Source organism: Ptychodera flava, chromosome 13, assembly GCF_041260155.1.
Source record: "Ptychodera flava strain L36383 chromosome 13, AS_Pfla_20210202, whole genome shotgun sequence".
Lineage (NCBI taxonomy): Eukaryota > Metazoa > Hemichordata > Enteropneusta > Ptychoderidae > Ptychodera > Ptychodera flava.
The window spans coordinates 4,624,592-4,643,283 of record NC_091940.1 but is presented as its reverse complement, the minus strand read 5'-3'; the positions used below and the strand labels follow the sequence as shown (position 1 = coordinate 4,643,283).

At 37.8% G+C, this 18,692-nt stretch overlaps 1 protein-coding gene across 1 annotated transcript; it reads left to right on the top strand.

The window, feature by feature from the left end:
* Positions 1 to 18,692, top strand: LOC139147170 (uncharacterized). Its single transcript, XM_070718088.1, has 15 exons — positions 1 to 222; positions 1,705 to 1,791; positions 3,735 to 3,836; positions 5,769 to 5,891; positions 6,444 to 6,582; positions 7,242 to 7,354; positions 7,960 to 8,149; positions 8,712 to 8,840; positions 11,809 to 11,983; positions 12,398 to 12,522; positions 14,673 to 14,798; positions 15,067 to 15,306; positions 15,947 to 16,105; positions 16,962 to 17,105; positions 17,767 to 18,692. Exons 1-15 carry the CDS (start codon positions 112 to 114, stop codon positions 18,228 to 18,230), a joined length of 2,427 nt encoding a protein of 808 aa, XP_070574189.1. The 5' UTR covers positions 1 to 111; the 3' UTR covers positions 18,231 to 18,692.

Here is an 18,692-nt window from a genome sequence, read left to right as displayed (position 1 = left end):
AATGTCTTGAACACAGAGTGCAAACAGCCAGCCACACGGTTTGGGTTGTCTATTAAACCCTGTTGGACAGTTCCAATTAAGGTGATCGTTTAGTCAGGATATATCGTCGACATGGTGGCAGTCATCGACATGATTCTTCTATCCTTTTTAATGGTATTGGTAAATGAGGCGACGGCGAGCACAGCATGTGAACTTTGGCATAATACTACGTCTATTAGCGAGGCAAGTATTTCGAATTTGAGTCTACAAATGTCATGACATGTCATACTATTTTCATCTTTCGAGAAAAATGCTTTACACAGTCCCTCACCCACAGGCACTTGGTGTAGTACACAGAGGAAATAGTGACACTAGGCCCGAGCACATGCTACCAGAAGAAAACAACTACAAAAATATGTACAACAAAATGCCAAACAAGTAAAACAATTGCAGTATTTTCGTTTTAACGTCCTTAAGGCGGGGTCTAACATTTGCGCTGTTTTATTTTACTTTAATTTGACAACATGTTTTAGCCTCTTCACCTCTGTCCAACACATTTTACACAGTGGTCTAACATACTTGACTGTGATCTAAGTAAAGTTACTTAGTCATCATCAAGTAGATTATCTTGTCCTCCCAATAGAAACAGCCAGTGGTACATTGGTTCTCCTGTAGTAAGATGTCCACAGCGCAAAAATAACTGCAATGATGAAGGATATGTTTGCCGCAATTTTGTTTAAAAAAATCAAATTTTGCTGAAGTAGAAGCGGCAATTCCAAGGAATAATTTAATTCTTCTTACTGGCCTTACTGTACACTAAACAGTCTATGCACCTGTGTCCCCACCTATAAAGGACAGGACACTGTGTCATACCTTGGCATCTTACTGTCATAAAGCCTACTGGAATTTTATTTTTTTTTATTTTTTATTTTTATTTATTTATTTAGCACAAATAACCAAATTAATAAAAAAATAGTACAGAATGTAACAATTTACAACACCAAAGGAGACAACGCAGTTATTTGTGCATGGATAGCACAGAAAAGTCCGAAGACTTATTTCCACTGTGGTCCATGAAGTCATTCAAATCATTTTGAATCGACGGCCATTGAATAATAATAATAATAATAATAATAATAATAATAATAATAATAATATAAAGTACACTTGCAATGCTCCTAATCTCTGAGAAGAGAGCTTGAGGCGCAAAAATGACAAAGTACACTCTATCAGAGGAAATGCTGAAACACTGGGACTGACGGAAAGTTTAAACTATTGTTTAAAGAGAAAAGTCTTGAGTGAACGGCGGAAGGAAAAGGGCGGAGTTGGAGTGGCGAAGGTCAGAAGGAAGTTTGTTCCGTAATGCATGGTCAATATATTTAAGAGCTAGAGAAAGATCTCTCGCCAAAAGTCTTTGTGGAAACTCTTGGAATACTGAGAAGTCGAGAATCTGAGAAACTTGAAGACCGCAGTTGTCTTTTTGGATTGTATTGATGTAGAAGTTCAGAGAGATATTGCGGTCCTGTACCCATAACTGAATTGAAGCGAGTAGATACAACTTTGTAGTGGATACGAGAACTAATAGGCAGCCAGTGTAATTTTTGCAAAAGGGGTTGGACATGATCACACTTTTTAGCATTACAGACAAGACCGACATATCGTGGGCTAAATCGGGTCCGTTTTGATTAAGTCACATGCCATTATTTTGTAATCTCTGTTATGTAGGATATCCCAGTCGGAGCGGAAGTTTTCTCCCTGCCTTACGGAGATAACGTCGAGATAACGGATATCAGAATATTGACGGGAGATGAAGTAAGACATCCTTATCTATCGTTTAGTTTACTGAAATTATTTATGTAAACATTGCGTCCTTCACGATTGGTGACGGGAAACAAAAAAATGAGAGACACGAAAGGTTTTGTCGACAGTTTTGAAGGAGCCTTTATTTTTACGGGCAGATATGGGGTCGGTGAGATTATATATTAAAAATGTTAATATGTTTTACGATACTGTACGATACTGTACACTGGACTCGCCAAGAAGCTGTGGGACAGATTACCCATCAGTATTAAACTGCAGTTGGCACCCAGTGATGACACTCTCAAGATTGCATGAAATCCATGCTCGTTCTACAAATTTCAAGATAACTAATTTATGGGACTTTTCTCTGGTATTATTAGATAGGTGTAGGACGAGGCACATCAATCTTTTTTATGGACAGTGATGACATACAAGCAGAATCCCCACAGTTTCCATACTAACTCGACCGTGGACACGCATTTCCCCTGAGAATGCCACAAGCGGGAGTCACAGTTGAAATCAGTGTAATAGAATCTTACAATGACTTGCCAGAATCGACCGATTAATCGTAGCAGAGTGTCATATCCAGATACCGTTGTACTGCTCTTGTTCGTTTTAAATCTGATGCAGTTCTATTTATGGGTGATGCAGTTCAATTAATCGGTAGAATCCTGTTTGTATTTATAGAATAAACTTTTACAAAATAAAACCATATTCTAGTTCTATTGTGCAATAGTTCCTGGGAGGGGTTCTGTGACTGTATACGATTTGTTCACTTTTGTTGTTGTTGCCATAGTTCCCTACAAATATTAAGCTGTTACAGCGTACACATTCTATTTCAAAAATTGACCAACCTCCACAACCATTCTGTAAACTCACCCCTCCCGTTTTCCACCGAGACCTCCCCGTAAAATAGAAGGGTTCCTTATTGCATCTTGAACTCTAGCCTAAATGTACTTAAAACCTTTTCCTAATCAGTAAAAGTGATGGCGCTGTTCACGGTTAAAGGTTTGTTACCAAGCATAGGTAGTTGCACACACACAGCATCGGACAATGACGCTTGAAATACAGAGACATTTCGTCAGTGTTGCATGCGTGGCTACCATTGCAGCCTCTGCCTTCAATTTTCTTTTCTAGTCCCAATTGTAACATAATAGTGGTCGCCTATTCAGGTGTATTTCGTCGTTCTTCTATGAGTGATTTTCAAAAATTGAAAGTAAATCTGCGGACAAATAATCAGTTTGCATATTAATGAGAGAACAATGGCGTCATTTGCGAACAGCGGTATTGAAAGGATAATAGTTTCATGGTTATTGTAAGGGACCGATCAGTTTCTTCGGCCGGGTGAATTATTTTTGCGGGCATCAAAAAGTGGCCGACCCCCTTGCGAAAAACACAAAACAGGCTGACACCCCATTCCAACTTTCGAATACAGGGTACATGTTACTTTCAAGGATCAGGTTTTTGTCATGCTTTGTATATAAATTACAGATTTCATGATAATGAGCACACTTTGTAAAAAGGTCGTTCAATCTGTGGACACCCAGGTATCTTTGATATATATCTCTGCTATATCAAAAGTAAGGATGAGTCGAAAATTGCAATGGAATATTGCAATTCTTGGCTGGTATAATGCATTTTGTGCAATTATGAGCCCGTGGCTAAATTCAAAAACACGCTGAACCTCTATTGAATTGAACATTTCCAAAACATGGTGACCCCCTCACCAAAATCAAAACCAGGGTGACCTCATAGACCCACCGTCCCCGACCGAAGAAACTGGCCAGTCTTTAAGTTTTTTCCTTTTGTATGATGAATTGTACTGGTGTACAATTTTGAATGAAAAAAGACCAAAATCTGCATTTGTTATCGTTATATTTCACTGTCAATCAAGAGTTGCTATTTCTTCTTTCCCTCTACTGATCTACCATTTCCCCTGTCACCTGGTATGATAGTTTCACAGATTCGACGTTAATACGTCAGGGGTTGTCTTCGTAATTGGACTTTTGGATTACAACATCGATGCACGTTATGAACTGCAGATTGAGGCCACACTGGTAAGTCAAACATATGAACTATGAACTATGACCCCCTGACCCTCGTAAAAACATCATTTATAACTGACAGCTATAGTTTCAATTGTACCTCTGAAATGGCATATGTCCTTGGTACAAAGTAAATTGATTGCTGCCTTTTTGCCGTCCGTTGGGCAGATGTACAACGACTTTAAACTTGTAACCACATTAAAATGATATGATTATATGGATATGGTAAGCAATCCATACAAGGATGGAAGAACACATGCTTATGACACAATCAAAGCATGCGACTGAACCTGTCTCTTTTTTAATATTCAAGATTTTAGCTGTATCATCCAATTATTAGACAAATATGTAACTCTAATCTGATTTGTACGTATTTTCCTTTGCTAAGGGGCGACGTCAAAAGATCGATGTTTGAAAAAAAACTTAATTGCTTAAGTTTGGGGGTGGGGGGTTTTTGGCCAAATTAATTTCTGTGCAGTCAAAAACGATTTAACGTCTTTTTGGCAAATTTTACGATTTCAAGGCTGTTTTTTGTACGCTAAAACCGATCCAGTCACCCGTATTTTTGTTACTTTATAATGGTTTTCAATTTTTATTTAATTCAATGGTACATTGGTACGTCGTTTGAAAGAATTAGTACAGGGTATGAGTCCGCAATGTTTTTCAATTTTAGGTCAGTTAAGTTAGAAGGGGGGTGGGGGGGTGGGGGGGGGTCTGAGGCCAACTTAAGCAATTAAGTTAGATTTATTATGTTGAACTTTTGATGTTGCCCCTAACAAGGTTAACAATTCAACAATACGCATCAATCAATGTAATAATAAACTCTTCTCTGACTCCTTGATTCTGGTAGCCGTCTTTATCGACGTTGCCCTTCTGAATTACATGCAGCAATAAGCAATGTACAGGAGGAATAGAGACGAATTACAGTAGTAGTCTCTGGCTATAAAACACCAATTATACCCTTTCATGGATTTTTCTATACAAAAAAGCAGTACACAGATAAACATAACTTGTGCATTGCCACTGGGTTTATCATTGAAAACCACTTGAAGATTTTAGACTGATCGAACTTAGTGTGTTTCGTTTTCATATTTTCTGGCGAGTTTCAAGTAAAATAGAGCCAATAATACTGTACCCCCGTTTTGATTACAGTAAATTGATAAATATATGACTGATAAGGATATCATAAGTATGATAATGCAGTTGCATTGGGTTTTTTACAGTACCTAGGCTATACTAGGGGTTAAGGTTTAAATTTCTTATGCGATCATACTCAATATATTGAAAATTATCAGACATAAGACAATGCGATGAATTAATACAATTTTACATATTTCAATAATTTAAATAACTTTTAGTGAGATCATTTCGAGACACCAGCATAGGAAATTCAAAATGATAGGTTCTGTGGTCTCTGAAATAAAGTCTTTTGATAAAAAACAACGAAGATATTCTCAGACCCTAAAATATCACTTATTTTGCTATTTGCTTAAACATATATCTGTGGTGAAGCCTGTTTGGAATTGCAATCAAATTTCAAAGCAGTCAGACGACTGTTGTCTTAAAAAGAAAGATTTTGACCAAAGTGGACATAATGAGGAAACATTTCACTAAAAGGTTCATTGAAGATATCGCTATAAAATGAAACAATCTACAGCATATACAGTACTGCACAATAAAATAGGAGTTAAAACAATTAAAATGCCCTGGCAAAATTAACAACTGTATATCTTGCACTTTTCGTCGACTCCAAAATTTTAATTCAAACTTGAAAGCACCCCTCAGTTTACCACATCAACTATGCGAAGTTCTAACAAGTTGTGGAATGATTTTGATAACCCATTTTTGAAAATTACTTTTACGACGCGGCAAAATGATTACTAGAAATGTAAAAAATAATAAAGGTATGCCTGACTATCAACGCTATTTGATAATCATTTACAGGATGACGTCATCAGCTGTTTCATCAATTTAACGATTCTTCTGGATGACGTGGAAACCTGGCCTCCGTACTACAATGAATCGTGTGCTCTGAAAAGTCGTTCAGAAAATGATGGAAATAAATGGGTAAGAATTAAAATAAAATTGTTGAAATATTTCGACGTAGCACCTCATTCAAATTTGGAATGCATAAATTTGTAAAAAGGGGTGTTGTTACAGAACATCAAAGGCACATTATTATGGGATATTAGGCTAAATTCTCCTTATGATATTAGCACTTGCCTGAGGGTTCCTCTAAACACATGGTGAATAATTACAAACATACGCCCTAAGATGATGTTGAATTGTACTATAGCTTTATTGTTCTTCATTGGCTTTATTTGTAAAATTTTGGTCCGAAGATGTAAATGTTTCCTTCAAGAAGTTATTGATGACAATTGAGACCCTGTCCTCCTTGGAAGCAGAATAATATTTTCATATGAGTAAAGTTGTTGTTTTCAAAGGTTAATGGTATTATTTATTTTCAAGTATAAAACTCAAACCAGAAAATGTTCGCCTCTGTCTATTATCGAAGTCGTATGATTCCCACATTGATAATACGGCATTTACCTGATAACAACACATCTATCTGTTACAAACTTCGCTCACTTTAGCTTTGCATTGTTTCTTTTGCCCCAGAGATTATTTTATGATGGAATAGTAAAAGAGCTTTATGGTATACAGATCGACAAATCCGCCACAAGTTATTTTATGCCCTTTGATAAATATGGTGAGCGATTGGCATCTGAATTCACGGCAGATACCGATAATGGCAAGTGTAAGTATTCGGCTGCTTATCATAGAGGAAACTCTTCTCTGTAAATGTCTGTTATTAGTTGGAGAAAGCAAACTGTCAGCAACTTGAATCCATGGTCACGTAACTACTGAATAAGTAAAGAGGTCTTTAGTGAGCATAAAGAACCGAAAACGGTTGCGCCATTAAATGACATCTTCCACATTTTGTTTTGTTCAGTGAAGTGTGTCATTAAACTTCTAAAAATTGAAATGTAATTCACTTTTCGGCGGAAGAAAGATAAGGTCCGCCATTGACGAGCGAAATTTTCGGATTGAAGTTTTTTGACAATAGCACACATCAAAATTACCTTGCCAATGAAATGTTGAAGGCTCCTGGTACACATGCCATTGAATAGCATACAATTGGTTTACACTCACCTATAGTGAATAAACAAGTTACAACTTGGTTTAAACTGCAGTGAATAACGACACCGAGTGTCGTATCGACACAGAGAATTGCACAAATCAGAGGACTGTATCGTACGTGATATTACACGCATACTTACTCTGTTGAACAGTTCCTATGGCGGAACACAAACGACTTTGCCTTGACACGCAGTGACACAACATTGATCGGGGGGGGGGGCATACAATCTGAGAACCAATGAATACTGTCTGAACACCAAAATTAAAACTTTACAGGCATGGCTACAGTTTATTTCTCAGCCTCAGCTAAAGGGGGCGTAGAATATCGTGAAACTACGAGGTTTGAAGCAGATGCTGCGGCAGATGTATCGGTGCAACTATTTCTGAAGGTAATCCCACTATTGTGTCAACACTATACTCTTCAATACAAGAAATAATCTTCTCCTGATGAATGTACATAATTTGTATCACATCACCTATGAAAACTATAAAAAACATGTGGTTTTTCAATCATCCTACAAACATTCCATGTTCACTGATCTGAACTGATAAGCTTGATATCAATTTTTTAAATAAATACCTGTCCACTATCTCTGTAAGTCTGTATGTGTATAGGCCTACATGTACGTATGTACACACAGCAGCATGTATGTGTGTGCTGCTTGACTACGACTCATCATTTGCTTGTGTATTCTTGCTCCTTGGCTAATTTCTACCGCTGCTGCGCTATGCAAACGAAAAGGGTCAGGTATTGGCCGCCATTTTACTCAAAAATTCCTAGACAAGATTTGATAAGTGTTATCCGTTCAACTTCGTCAAAGCTTTTTTGTTTGGCAAACGAAATCTGACTTTATTAAATCACCGTGTTTGATACTATTGACCAATGACGGGCATGCTCACAATAGCCTAGACCCATACCCGACTCTTTCGTTAGCATAGCGGAGCAAGCGGTGGAAATGGGGCAGGCAAGCTGACGATTGCTTGTGAATTTCAGAATGACAGCGCTTTGTATGGGAATCCATACGTTGATAGCAGGATGGTGCTGGATACTGAACCTGGTGCGTTCATTGTGGTATTGACAATCATGAATCTAACGAATACTGTAAATGAAGGATCAATTCGATTTATCGATAAGTTAACAAACAGGACCTTGGGCAGCGGGAAACTCGAAATTGTCCCTCAAGGTGAGAAGACGTTTTCCTAAATAAGGAAGTCAAAGCATTTATGACAGCGACCAATCACCATTATTGCACGTATATGTGTCTTTCTGACCACTTTTGAAGAGAACCGAACTATTGTTGGTGACCGGAATTTGAAGCTTTTTTTATTATCTTCAGATAGTACTGAGATGTTAGCACTGATTAGCAAGATTGCTGTCTCATTGATCCGATGGGGATATCACTAAGTATCTTCTACATTGTGCCTTGAAATTTTATCCATTGACACGTGTATATTGGAATTACAAGTTTTTTCTTTGCAATGGAACAACATTTTCAGTGTTCGCAAGTTCAAGTCCATAAAGGGCATTCTTTCGAGGGGAAAGTACTTCATGTGGTGGTAATCCGTGTGAGAATTATATGATGAGCACGAAATGACTTATGGGTAATTTGCTAAAGAGATCTTTGTTGTTCAGTCTGTCCAATGGCTCCAATACTTATGTGTCATTGGAGTTCATGATGGTTCGTAGAATATGAATCTCATATATCCAAATCTCGCAGTCTAAATCAGCCCTACATTTTCATACAGGTTGCAAAGCAGGAAAATACGGAGCCAAGTGTGATAAAGATTGTATTTGCCAACATCCAAAGACTTGCCATGCGTTCAATGGTGCTTGCAAATGCGATCCTGGTTGGAAAGGACCGGCTTGTGATATTGGTAAGCCATAAAAATGCCCGGATAAAAAAATTGATCCCTGGGGGAAAAATAATTCTGTTTCATCCAGAAGTTGGGTAATGTTCACGCTTAAATAATTACATTTGTTGGTAAATGGGCTAAACAACAGAGATGTTTATAGCCATCGCTTGCATCAATTCAAGAACCGCGTTGGTGCGCCGTCTATTTTACTTAATCTGATCTCTTCGACAAAACATTGCCCCAGTAGTAGACAAAAAAAAGTCTAATACACAACCCAAGAGAGTCACCGTATTTTATCGCTGAAATCAGAATACTCACTGTGTGGAGCTGCTATACCTTCATACCAATAAAATGCCAATAAAGAAGAGAAGTGTTGTACTTTGAGTAACAAGAACGACAACGTATATTGGAGAAAAGATAAAGAGCTTACCGGGGGGGGGGGGGCAGACAAAATCACATCATCGCATCACTTTTTCCGATATCAATTTAATCGATATATGCACTGTCATTTAGGCAGTCTTCTTTTACGTTAAAACTTTCTCAGGATTCAAATGAGCAAAATAGCGTTGTAATGTAGGGATCGATGATTTTAAGACGTTTCGTCTTTTTAGGGCTACGTAAGTCTGACTGAACCATTCTTTTTATCTTCATTTCTCTTTTTATTATTTATGTTTTGTGTGTTTGCATAGCCATCAATAATTATTTCGATGATCCATCGGAAATGACTGATAGCCATCCAAAGATTAGCTCTCTTCTTTGACATGAGAGATTGTATACTGTCTCTACTAACACCATACCGACTACATCGTTCCGACGTTTGTTTTGATTTTTTCCCGACCTCCTTGGTTTATAGAAGGATGGTCTGTACGTCTGTATTGTTGGTGACGTCATCTAACATGCCCTTACAGATTACACCTTCACCTTGAGACCGCATTTTTGGCTTTCCAGATAAAAACGCCAAACATGTTATGAATTCAAGGTCACACAATACTTTCAAAATATTTCAAACACGATAGGAACTAATTTGGGATAATTGGATAGTGAAGTAATGTCGATTTAATCTACAAATGTTATCTCATCTGCTTTTCTTTTCATATATTACACACTTGTTTTTATGAGTAAATTGCGACATTGCAACATTCAGCTATATGACACCTAACATGTTTGAGAAATTTGCAAAATATGAAAATCCAATTATCCCAAATTAGTTAGGAATCAGCAAACTTTGTTTTTTCGGTTTTTTTTGCCAAGTCACTGAGACTCGGCTTTCTCCCAAGGGACATGACGGATCACCGACGCGAGGGGTACTGTGGCGTACAGCAGCGTCAGCGTAGACTCGTACTCCATAGCTTAGTTTGACAATGGCCCCAGTGCCGAACGTTCGATGTTCGGAAGCTGAATTTAGGTGGGCCACCGGAATTCCAACTTTTACTTTTTTGAGGACATGTTTTTATCGATATCTCGCGATCCGCGCGCAGTTGCCATGTCAAATATCGACCGTTGGTATTAAAAAAATGTTTTTTATAAAATGTTACCAAGTGGGAGTGCCACTTTAATGGCAGGGAAGCCTGCAGAGAAAATATTTCGTCATTTTTTTCTAGCGACCATCAGACAATGTTAACTAAAATTTTCAGAACACCACGCCGAAGAAGTTTTTGGAAACCCCAATGTAAAACAAGAGACAGCATTTTAATACTTATTAGGGGTCTATTCATACATAAACACATAATGGATGCTGACAAAGGCTATACACACATATTTGTGAAGACAGTGTGACTAGTATAGGGTTACTGAAAGAGCGTTTTGATTTTGGACTTTCACCCAAACGTGTCACATCACTACATTGCAGTTTTACGAAGCAAACTATAAACAATACATTTCCATACAAACCTAACTATTTCAGTGCATTTATATGTTTTTCAACTGATATAAATATGCCTTACTAGAATATTGTGATTAGATGTACATTGGTGTACAATAAATGTAGAAATGGAATTCCACCAAGATATATCAATGTGCTATTATTTAGTCTGTGGGGCAAATATGATTTTTTCCGACACAAACCTTGCTGCGGATCCGTAGCCCTACCACTCCCTTTGCTGGTTGTGTTGACTCCCCCAACACAACCAGCAAAGGGATTGGTAGGGCTACGGATCCGCAGCAAACACAAACCTAGCTATATCTGTTAGATTGATTAATATGCCTGAACGTCCTTCTTCACAGTCTTTGTCTACTTTTATAATTCCCAAGATTGTCAACCGTTGCTGTCTATTCTCGAGCCTGCACCTTCACAGTCAATGTTAATGCTCACGAGCACAAACTTTTGTCAATGATAATAGTGACCTATGTAGGGATGTTGTGATGCTTCATTATTGCATAATTATGATTATTAGTCATTAAAATGCAACCGTTTCATTAGATTGACCTCAGAAAATTGGTTTATGAAAGAAGTATTTTCTGCCTCATTCAGAGTGAAAAGTTGGATCCCCTTCATGATGTAGACGGGAAGATCCATCGAGAGGGGGAGAATAGAGAGCGCCCTCGAGCGACGATGTTCCTGTCTACCTCTCATGGTTCTCTGGAATTTTCAAGCCTCTGTGAACAACCAATTTTTTTTAGTTCCTGGCTCCCAATTGCGTCATTTGTTTCTTGCCGTGAATTGCGCTCGTTCTCTCTGTGTTTCGGATAGTTAGCATTATTTATGCACCGTAACAGTTCTCGAGATGTCAAAGGACAACGAATTAAATAGGGCGCACCAGGAATGTAAAGGGTCGTCGTGGCGCAGTGAGAGAGGGAATGCCAGTGCATGGGATATTGAAAGGGGTGTCCATCGTAAACCAACTCTTAGCTGGACACAGTCACTGGCTAATTACCAAAATCTGTATTGATTACTTGCGAAATACACAATTTCTAAGCAAGAAAGGGTAAAGGCATTGCCTCAAAGGATTCTTTTCTAAATGACAGTAACCAGAATATGTTTCTATTACAGCGTATGAGTATGTGGAAATATCCCCAGCCGTGATGAATTTGTTATATGGTGGTTATGGAAAATTATGGTGCGCTCACTACAATTTCGACATAATTGAGCAAAGCAGTGTGAAGTGGTATCATAATGGATCTCTTGTAGAAGAGAATAGTACTTTTGATATTCACTTTGATTCTGGGTAAAGGACGCTATTTTCGCTATACAAATTGTCGATAGTCCTGCGGAGACACTAAAACAGGGAGTGTCCTCAATCATACTCTGTAAATATTTCAGCTTTTAGGCAAAGGAAAACTGTACGGCAGGACCTACATTAAATGGCCAATCCGTTTGCATAAAAACACGGGCGAATGGCAGGTTTATACGTCAGGGTATATAATTAAAAACAGAATTAGTAATACTAATTCTGTTTTTAATTATATACCCTGACGTTTCAAATTACAATTTAAAACAATGATAAAAATCAGTATTATTCTCGAGGATTTCTTTAATGTCCAAGAAATGAACATGTTTCATTCAGCAAAGATAAACCCTGCTAATCTTTATATTTTGTTGCTTATGTTTGCCTGTCTTCGTTTGGCCTACCTGTATGTAGCACTGGACAATCGTCTCTGACCATACGTGAAGCAGTTGATAGCAATGCTGGTTCCTATGACTGTGAAGTATTGGATGTACAACGAGGTCGGATATACAACGCCACGACTATCGTTTTCATGAATGGTATGTCCCTCTTGTGTAAATATGTATTCTTTCATCAATGAACGCTTTCTTATTCTTTTGTTGTAAACGTTATCTAAACGGTGACAGCAACACAGTCAGGGAACGAGCAGCGGGGGGGGGGGGGGTGTAGCAGAAGAAAATGTTTTGTCAGTTTTTCGCAATTCCCCATAACACATTTTTGGAGCTCCCTAATGTTGATCAGAAAACCTTTTGAGGCCCCCTATCTAAAACATTCAGACGACATATTATTAGATTGATTCACTGAGCTCTAACTGGTCTATCTATCTACCTACCTAATATCTATCTATCTATCTATCTAGGGACTGGTCAGTTTCTTCGGCCTGGGGGTCGGTGGATTCGGCGAGCCCTTCGGGCGCGTAACTTTAATAATAATAAGACATATTTTTCAGAGCCCCGTCCTAGTGCAAAACTTTAATATATCAGACATATATATATATCTGAGATATCTGTATGTTTAACATTTTTCGGGCGCATTTCTTTAAAATATCAAACAATATTTTTCAGTATGCCCTTCAGCTGCATGACTTTCATATATCAGAAATATATATAAGAGATATCTGGATGTTTAATATTTTTCGGCGTGCCCTTCGGGCGCAGTAAATTAATATATCAGAGATATATGTCAGAAATATCTTGATGTCTGTAAATTGAAAGTCTGTTTTGCAAAGTTTAACCCTTTTCCTACCAGACAGTATCACTTCCCCATCAGAGAAGTCAGTAAAAAGCGGTACTGAACCAAAACATGATGGATTCACCCACTTGGCTTGGTCTGTTATAGCATTTTTAGTCCATAAAAATCAATTTTACAGTATTTATGTTTTCAACAGCCTTCAAATGTTCAATATTATGTTAAAATACACCATATGGAATATGTTGTGTTTCATTAATTTTAACCTGATGGTGAAATATGGACTTGGCAGGAAAAGGGGTACTAATCATTATGCAATCTGCAGTTCATATGAAAAGCATGACAAGTTCCTGATAATCTGTTTCCTCTATGAGAATCCAGTATTAAAAGCAACATGCACTAACATTTCACAATAAAATTTTTCCTACAACAGTTCTGGACATCTGGTTATGCATAAAAAGAGTGGACTACATACATTCACAGCTCATTCAAAATACTGTATTCAAACTTTAGAATTGACGCTTTTAAGTTCCTATCTTACAACTGACATGACAACAATTTCATTAAAACAAAATGACTGAATGTTTAAAATATACCCCAAAAATTTTATATATATATATATATATATATATATATATATATATATATATATATATATATATATATATATATTAATATATATATATATATACACACACACACTGAATTTTTCAATTTATATTCCACCTTTTGTTTTACCTATGTCGCGCGCAGGGGGGGGGGTCACTCTGTTTTCGAAAATTGGGATGGGGGTTCAGCCATTTTTTGACGTCGGCAAAAAATAATCCACCCCCCGGCTGAAGAAACTGACCAGTCCCCTATCTATCTATCTATCTATCTATCTATCTATCTATCTATCTATCTATCTATCTATCTATCTATCTATCTATCTATCTTCTCTGTCTGTCTGTTTGTTTGTCTGTCTGTGTCCCTTTGTTTCTCCCTGTGTCTCTGTGTCTGACATTTCATAGTCATATGTCAAATTTCTGGTGTTTCAAACTCTTTGAGAAGTAGATCAAGAAACTGTAATGATTCACTGAACATACATAGACATGGTGAAAAATCCGAAAGTTAGAGTTGCTGTAAGTGTGTGATTTTTCACTTTCTTTAATTACACATTTTACACTTTCAAAATGTTGAAGAATATGATGAATTATAATGCGGGACGCACTGCTTGAAAGACGGAAATTGTTATATATTTCTGATATATGAAAGTCATGCAGCTGAAGGGCATACTGAAAAATATTGTTTGATATTTATTTGTTAACTCATTCCCTCAGGATTAAAGTTCATATTTTTTTCAAAAAAGAACTTAATGTTACCTTGTTGATATGCTCTGCAACGCTTGTTACAGCTAGGATTGACGGAAAGGAAGAAACTTGTCCGGCGTTTTGTTCCCGACATTGTTCTACATTTACACTCGAGTCCCTAGTTTTAATTGTCAGTTATTTTGTGTATCAAGGATGTGAAACTAACAGATGGGGGCGTACCTGTGAAGTGCTGTGCAATTGTGAAAACAGTATCTCCTGCGACAGATATGAAGGCTGCATATGTTATCCCGGATGGAACGGTACCGAGTGTTCAAGAGGTAAGAACTGCAGGTCTCAATTTCAAAGGAAATGATCCCTCCATGATTCATCTAATTCAATTTTGTCAAACAGAATTTAATTCGCTTGCCATCCGTGTATCTGCTATTTGCCGCAATACAAGAGCAAATCTACTTATTCATATTTACGTATACACACAAATATGAGGACATCTGTCTGTTGCATTATGGGAATCTTTTGTCCTTTGGAAATGATATCAAGTATAAGCGTATATTCAACTGAGAAAATTTTCGTATCCTTGTTTTTCAGATATCCAGTCACCAGTAATCGTAGATTGTCCCGAAAACATAGTCATTTCAGCAAATGACAAGAAAGTAAATAGAGTTACCTGGAAGGAACCAACCGTTTCTGATAATTCGAAAGATTTGTCTCTAACGTCAAATTTTGAACCCGGCCAGGCATTCGGGTACGGAGGACATACAGTGACATACAGGGCGGAAGATGAAGGAGGGAATGTTGCCGTGTGTGAATTTCAAGTCACAGTGAGAGGTAATCGTTGTTTTGCTCAACTTTGTAACTAGTATTACCGTAAACTGCAACTGTTATGTGATTCAAATAATTGCAACTTAAACTTCCCTCAACTTGAGATTGAAAAACTTAAAGGGAGGCAGTCGTCGGAACTCTGCTCAAAGCTTGCCAGGGACCCCTACGACCGATGTAGACTCTGTATATATCTAGGGTAAGTTGGCGATTGATGAAAGTTAAAACATGTTTGTTAATAATTAAAATCGTAAACTTTAGATATTGCAGCTATGTTGACTCGATGCATCTACTTAAATATATTGTTTGTGAACAAGAAAGTCGCACATGCGCAGTTCCGACGACTGCCTCCCTTTAATTTGAGTTGAAAAGAGCCATGTCGTCTATCAAACAAGCATGACATAACAAATCCAAATCGTCTGTCCTGTCAAATTTACACAATGGACAGTATATTCATACCGTAACTAGAACAGAGCGATACTAATACTATACGTTGATACCTTCTTTGCGACTTCACCAAAACTATCGACTAAAATTAGATACTTTTCATGAACTAATCGTGGAGATAGTTAAATAAACAAAACTGGATTGGACACTGGCTGTAGAATTCACATCTTGTCAGAAAATAATTCAGAGTTTTCCCGTATAGATATCACAGGAGGCATATCAAAAGGAGCGAAAGGCGTATTGTCGGTTCTGGCTGTTTTCATGGTAGCTCTATGTGTCCTGGGACCGTATGTCGGATACAGGTACAAACGGGAAATACAGACTATAATTGCAAATAAGCTTCGACCATATGAAGACGATGGTAAGACATAAGTATTCATCAGTTTTGTGTCACATTTTAAATCACTAAAAGCTATAAATAACCATAGTAAATGTGTTTACTGAGGACTGACCTATGTCTTGTTTTACATTTAGATAACGCTCTCAGCGTCGGTTTTCATAAAATATATGGTACATACATGCCATCGCCCTTCGTTTACGACAACAAGAAGTGATCGGTAATTATCTCAAAATGTCATCAAAATAAACGGCGTCTGAACCGTTCGGGTTCTAAGACTGAACCGTTCGACCAACGTCTTTCATTAAGCCCCACCCAAAATATAAACCTTTCGGTGAAGCCATTGGTAAATGAGACTATACAATACAAGGATGCAAAAATGAGACAGGAAAACTAGACTATAAACTATAAGGTTTCTTATGGGACCGTATAGGTAGCGCGAATGTAAGCGGTTATTATCCTGAGATAATATTCCCTTACAATTTACTGAGTTACTCAACGCGACGTCTCACTGACGGCATAGACTGATCAATGACCAACGACAGACTGACTGATACAAGAAGAAATGCACAAACAATTTGTGAAAGTAAAAATATCTAGTCTGAATGATTACTTTGGACACGAAAACAGTTTGAAATTCATTACTTTGAATCGATGTCTGATTGTGATCGTGATCGTATCGGATCGCAAAGCAAAGTGGTGTATTAATGAATGCCATAACAAATTGCTATCGAACCAAGTTTAAATGAAATCGGGCAGGCCGTCATCACTTACACACATTTCAACTTTAATACATTACGTGTGTATTTCAGTGTAAAGCATGTATCACTGCTCTGACTTCTATCGATAAATATCAGTGTCTTGTGTGTTTGAAATCCAGATGGCAGACGTTACGATGCATTCGTCTCCGTCAGAGGTAACACTGAAGATGAGGTATTCGTTTACAAGGAATTACTTCCAACGCTGGAAAAGAAATACGGTTTTCAACTTTGTGTTCATCACAGAGATTTCATCATAGGAGAAGGTAGGCTGTCGCCAGAATTAGTCTCACCACAGCACTGACGTTCCATGATAATTTCTGCTGTATTTCTAGGAGTTTGTTGACGTCAGTAGTCATATACAATTCTGTGGACGTTTTACCACAAAGACTCTCACTAAAGCCCGTTCGTGCAATATTCATTTCCTTATGCTATCCTTAACGCTGCGTTCACACATGCCTCTGGAAGGGAGAACCGAGAAAATTTTATCTGATTTTTTTCAAGTACCCCCTGACAATCTAAAAAAAGTGCCCAATCCACCACGGAAAAAATTTGGAATCCTCGAATATGGAGAATATCAATTAGTATACATGTATCTTTAGTTCCCAGGGCGGTACATAGGAGGCTGCACATTGCATTTTTTCCCACGGGGCAGAATAAGTTTCATGCATAGGCCTATTTGAAATATACCACAATACATTAGTGATTTCCTTTCTCTAGCTAGCGTTAAAACTGGCCCGCTGATCGATAAATGTACAGCGTATTTCTACTATTGGCCGAGGGCAACTTCTCTGTTCTTTCATAATTATTTATATAGGTGCGCCTTATCAAAGTAAATAGAAACTGACACAAGGAATCCTATGCTTATAAGTAATTATGTGCGCGAAAATCTAATTCAATTTTCCGAATATATCTTATCTATTCTAGCTATCGTTGAGAATATCGTGACAGCTATCAGGGAAAGTCGGCGAACTATTCTGGTTCTATCTCCATCATTTGTTGAGAGTGACTGGTGTGACTATGAACTTGCCTTGGCTCACACAGAAATGATAAGTCTTCGACAAAAACTCATTCCTATAATGTTTGATGACATCACCAGAATGGCAAACGTAAGAGCCAGTTTGCAGTCGATCCTGAACACCATCACGTACATCGAATGGCCGCGAGAGGGCACCGACAGAGATAGGGAGAAATTTTGGCAAAAATTGGTGAGAGATTTGCCCAGGAAGAGAGCGGCAGACTTGGCCAAACGTAAGCGACGTTGTTGGTGTGGTTTGAGTCACATGGCGGCGTTAATTTTCATTTGTATATATCGATTGTGTCAAAAAATAAGGAGGAGGCGTGTTTATGTGGAACTTAATACTGACATTGCGGAAGATGATGTACCATAAAGTTAGAGTGTTGGACAAGAAGCACCTCCTAAGAACTAAGTTCAGCCACTGGATGTAGTAGGAGCATTTATCATGCCTTTATCATCTTAACCGGGACTTTTATATCTTTTAGCTGTAAAAAGTATAACCGCTTAAATGCAAGGATACTTCTCTGTGTTATACATCGTAAAATCTGGGGCGTTGTGATAAAAAACGTAGGGGAAAGCGTAAATGACCGTCCCCAGGAGTGGGGACGGGGATGAAGGAGTCTCGGTCTCCGAGTCAGCACTGGTTTCTTGTTGCTATTGCTATTTAATTTTTATATGTATGACTATGATATATATTGTCAATAAAATATTTCTACTACCAACCTTTGGTACCTCGGTCTTGTCTTAGCATTGCCATTGGTTTTCGAAAAATATGTTTTTTTCCTTCACATGTATTTGTTCTTTGACTGTCTTAAGCGAAGTTTTATCACTGTGT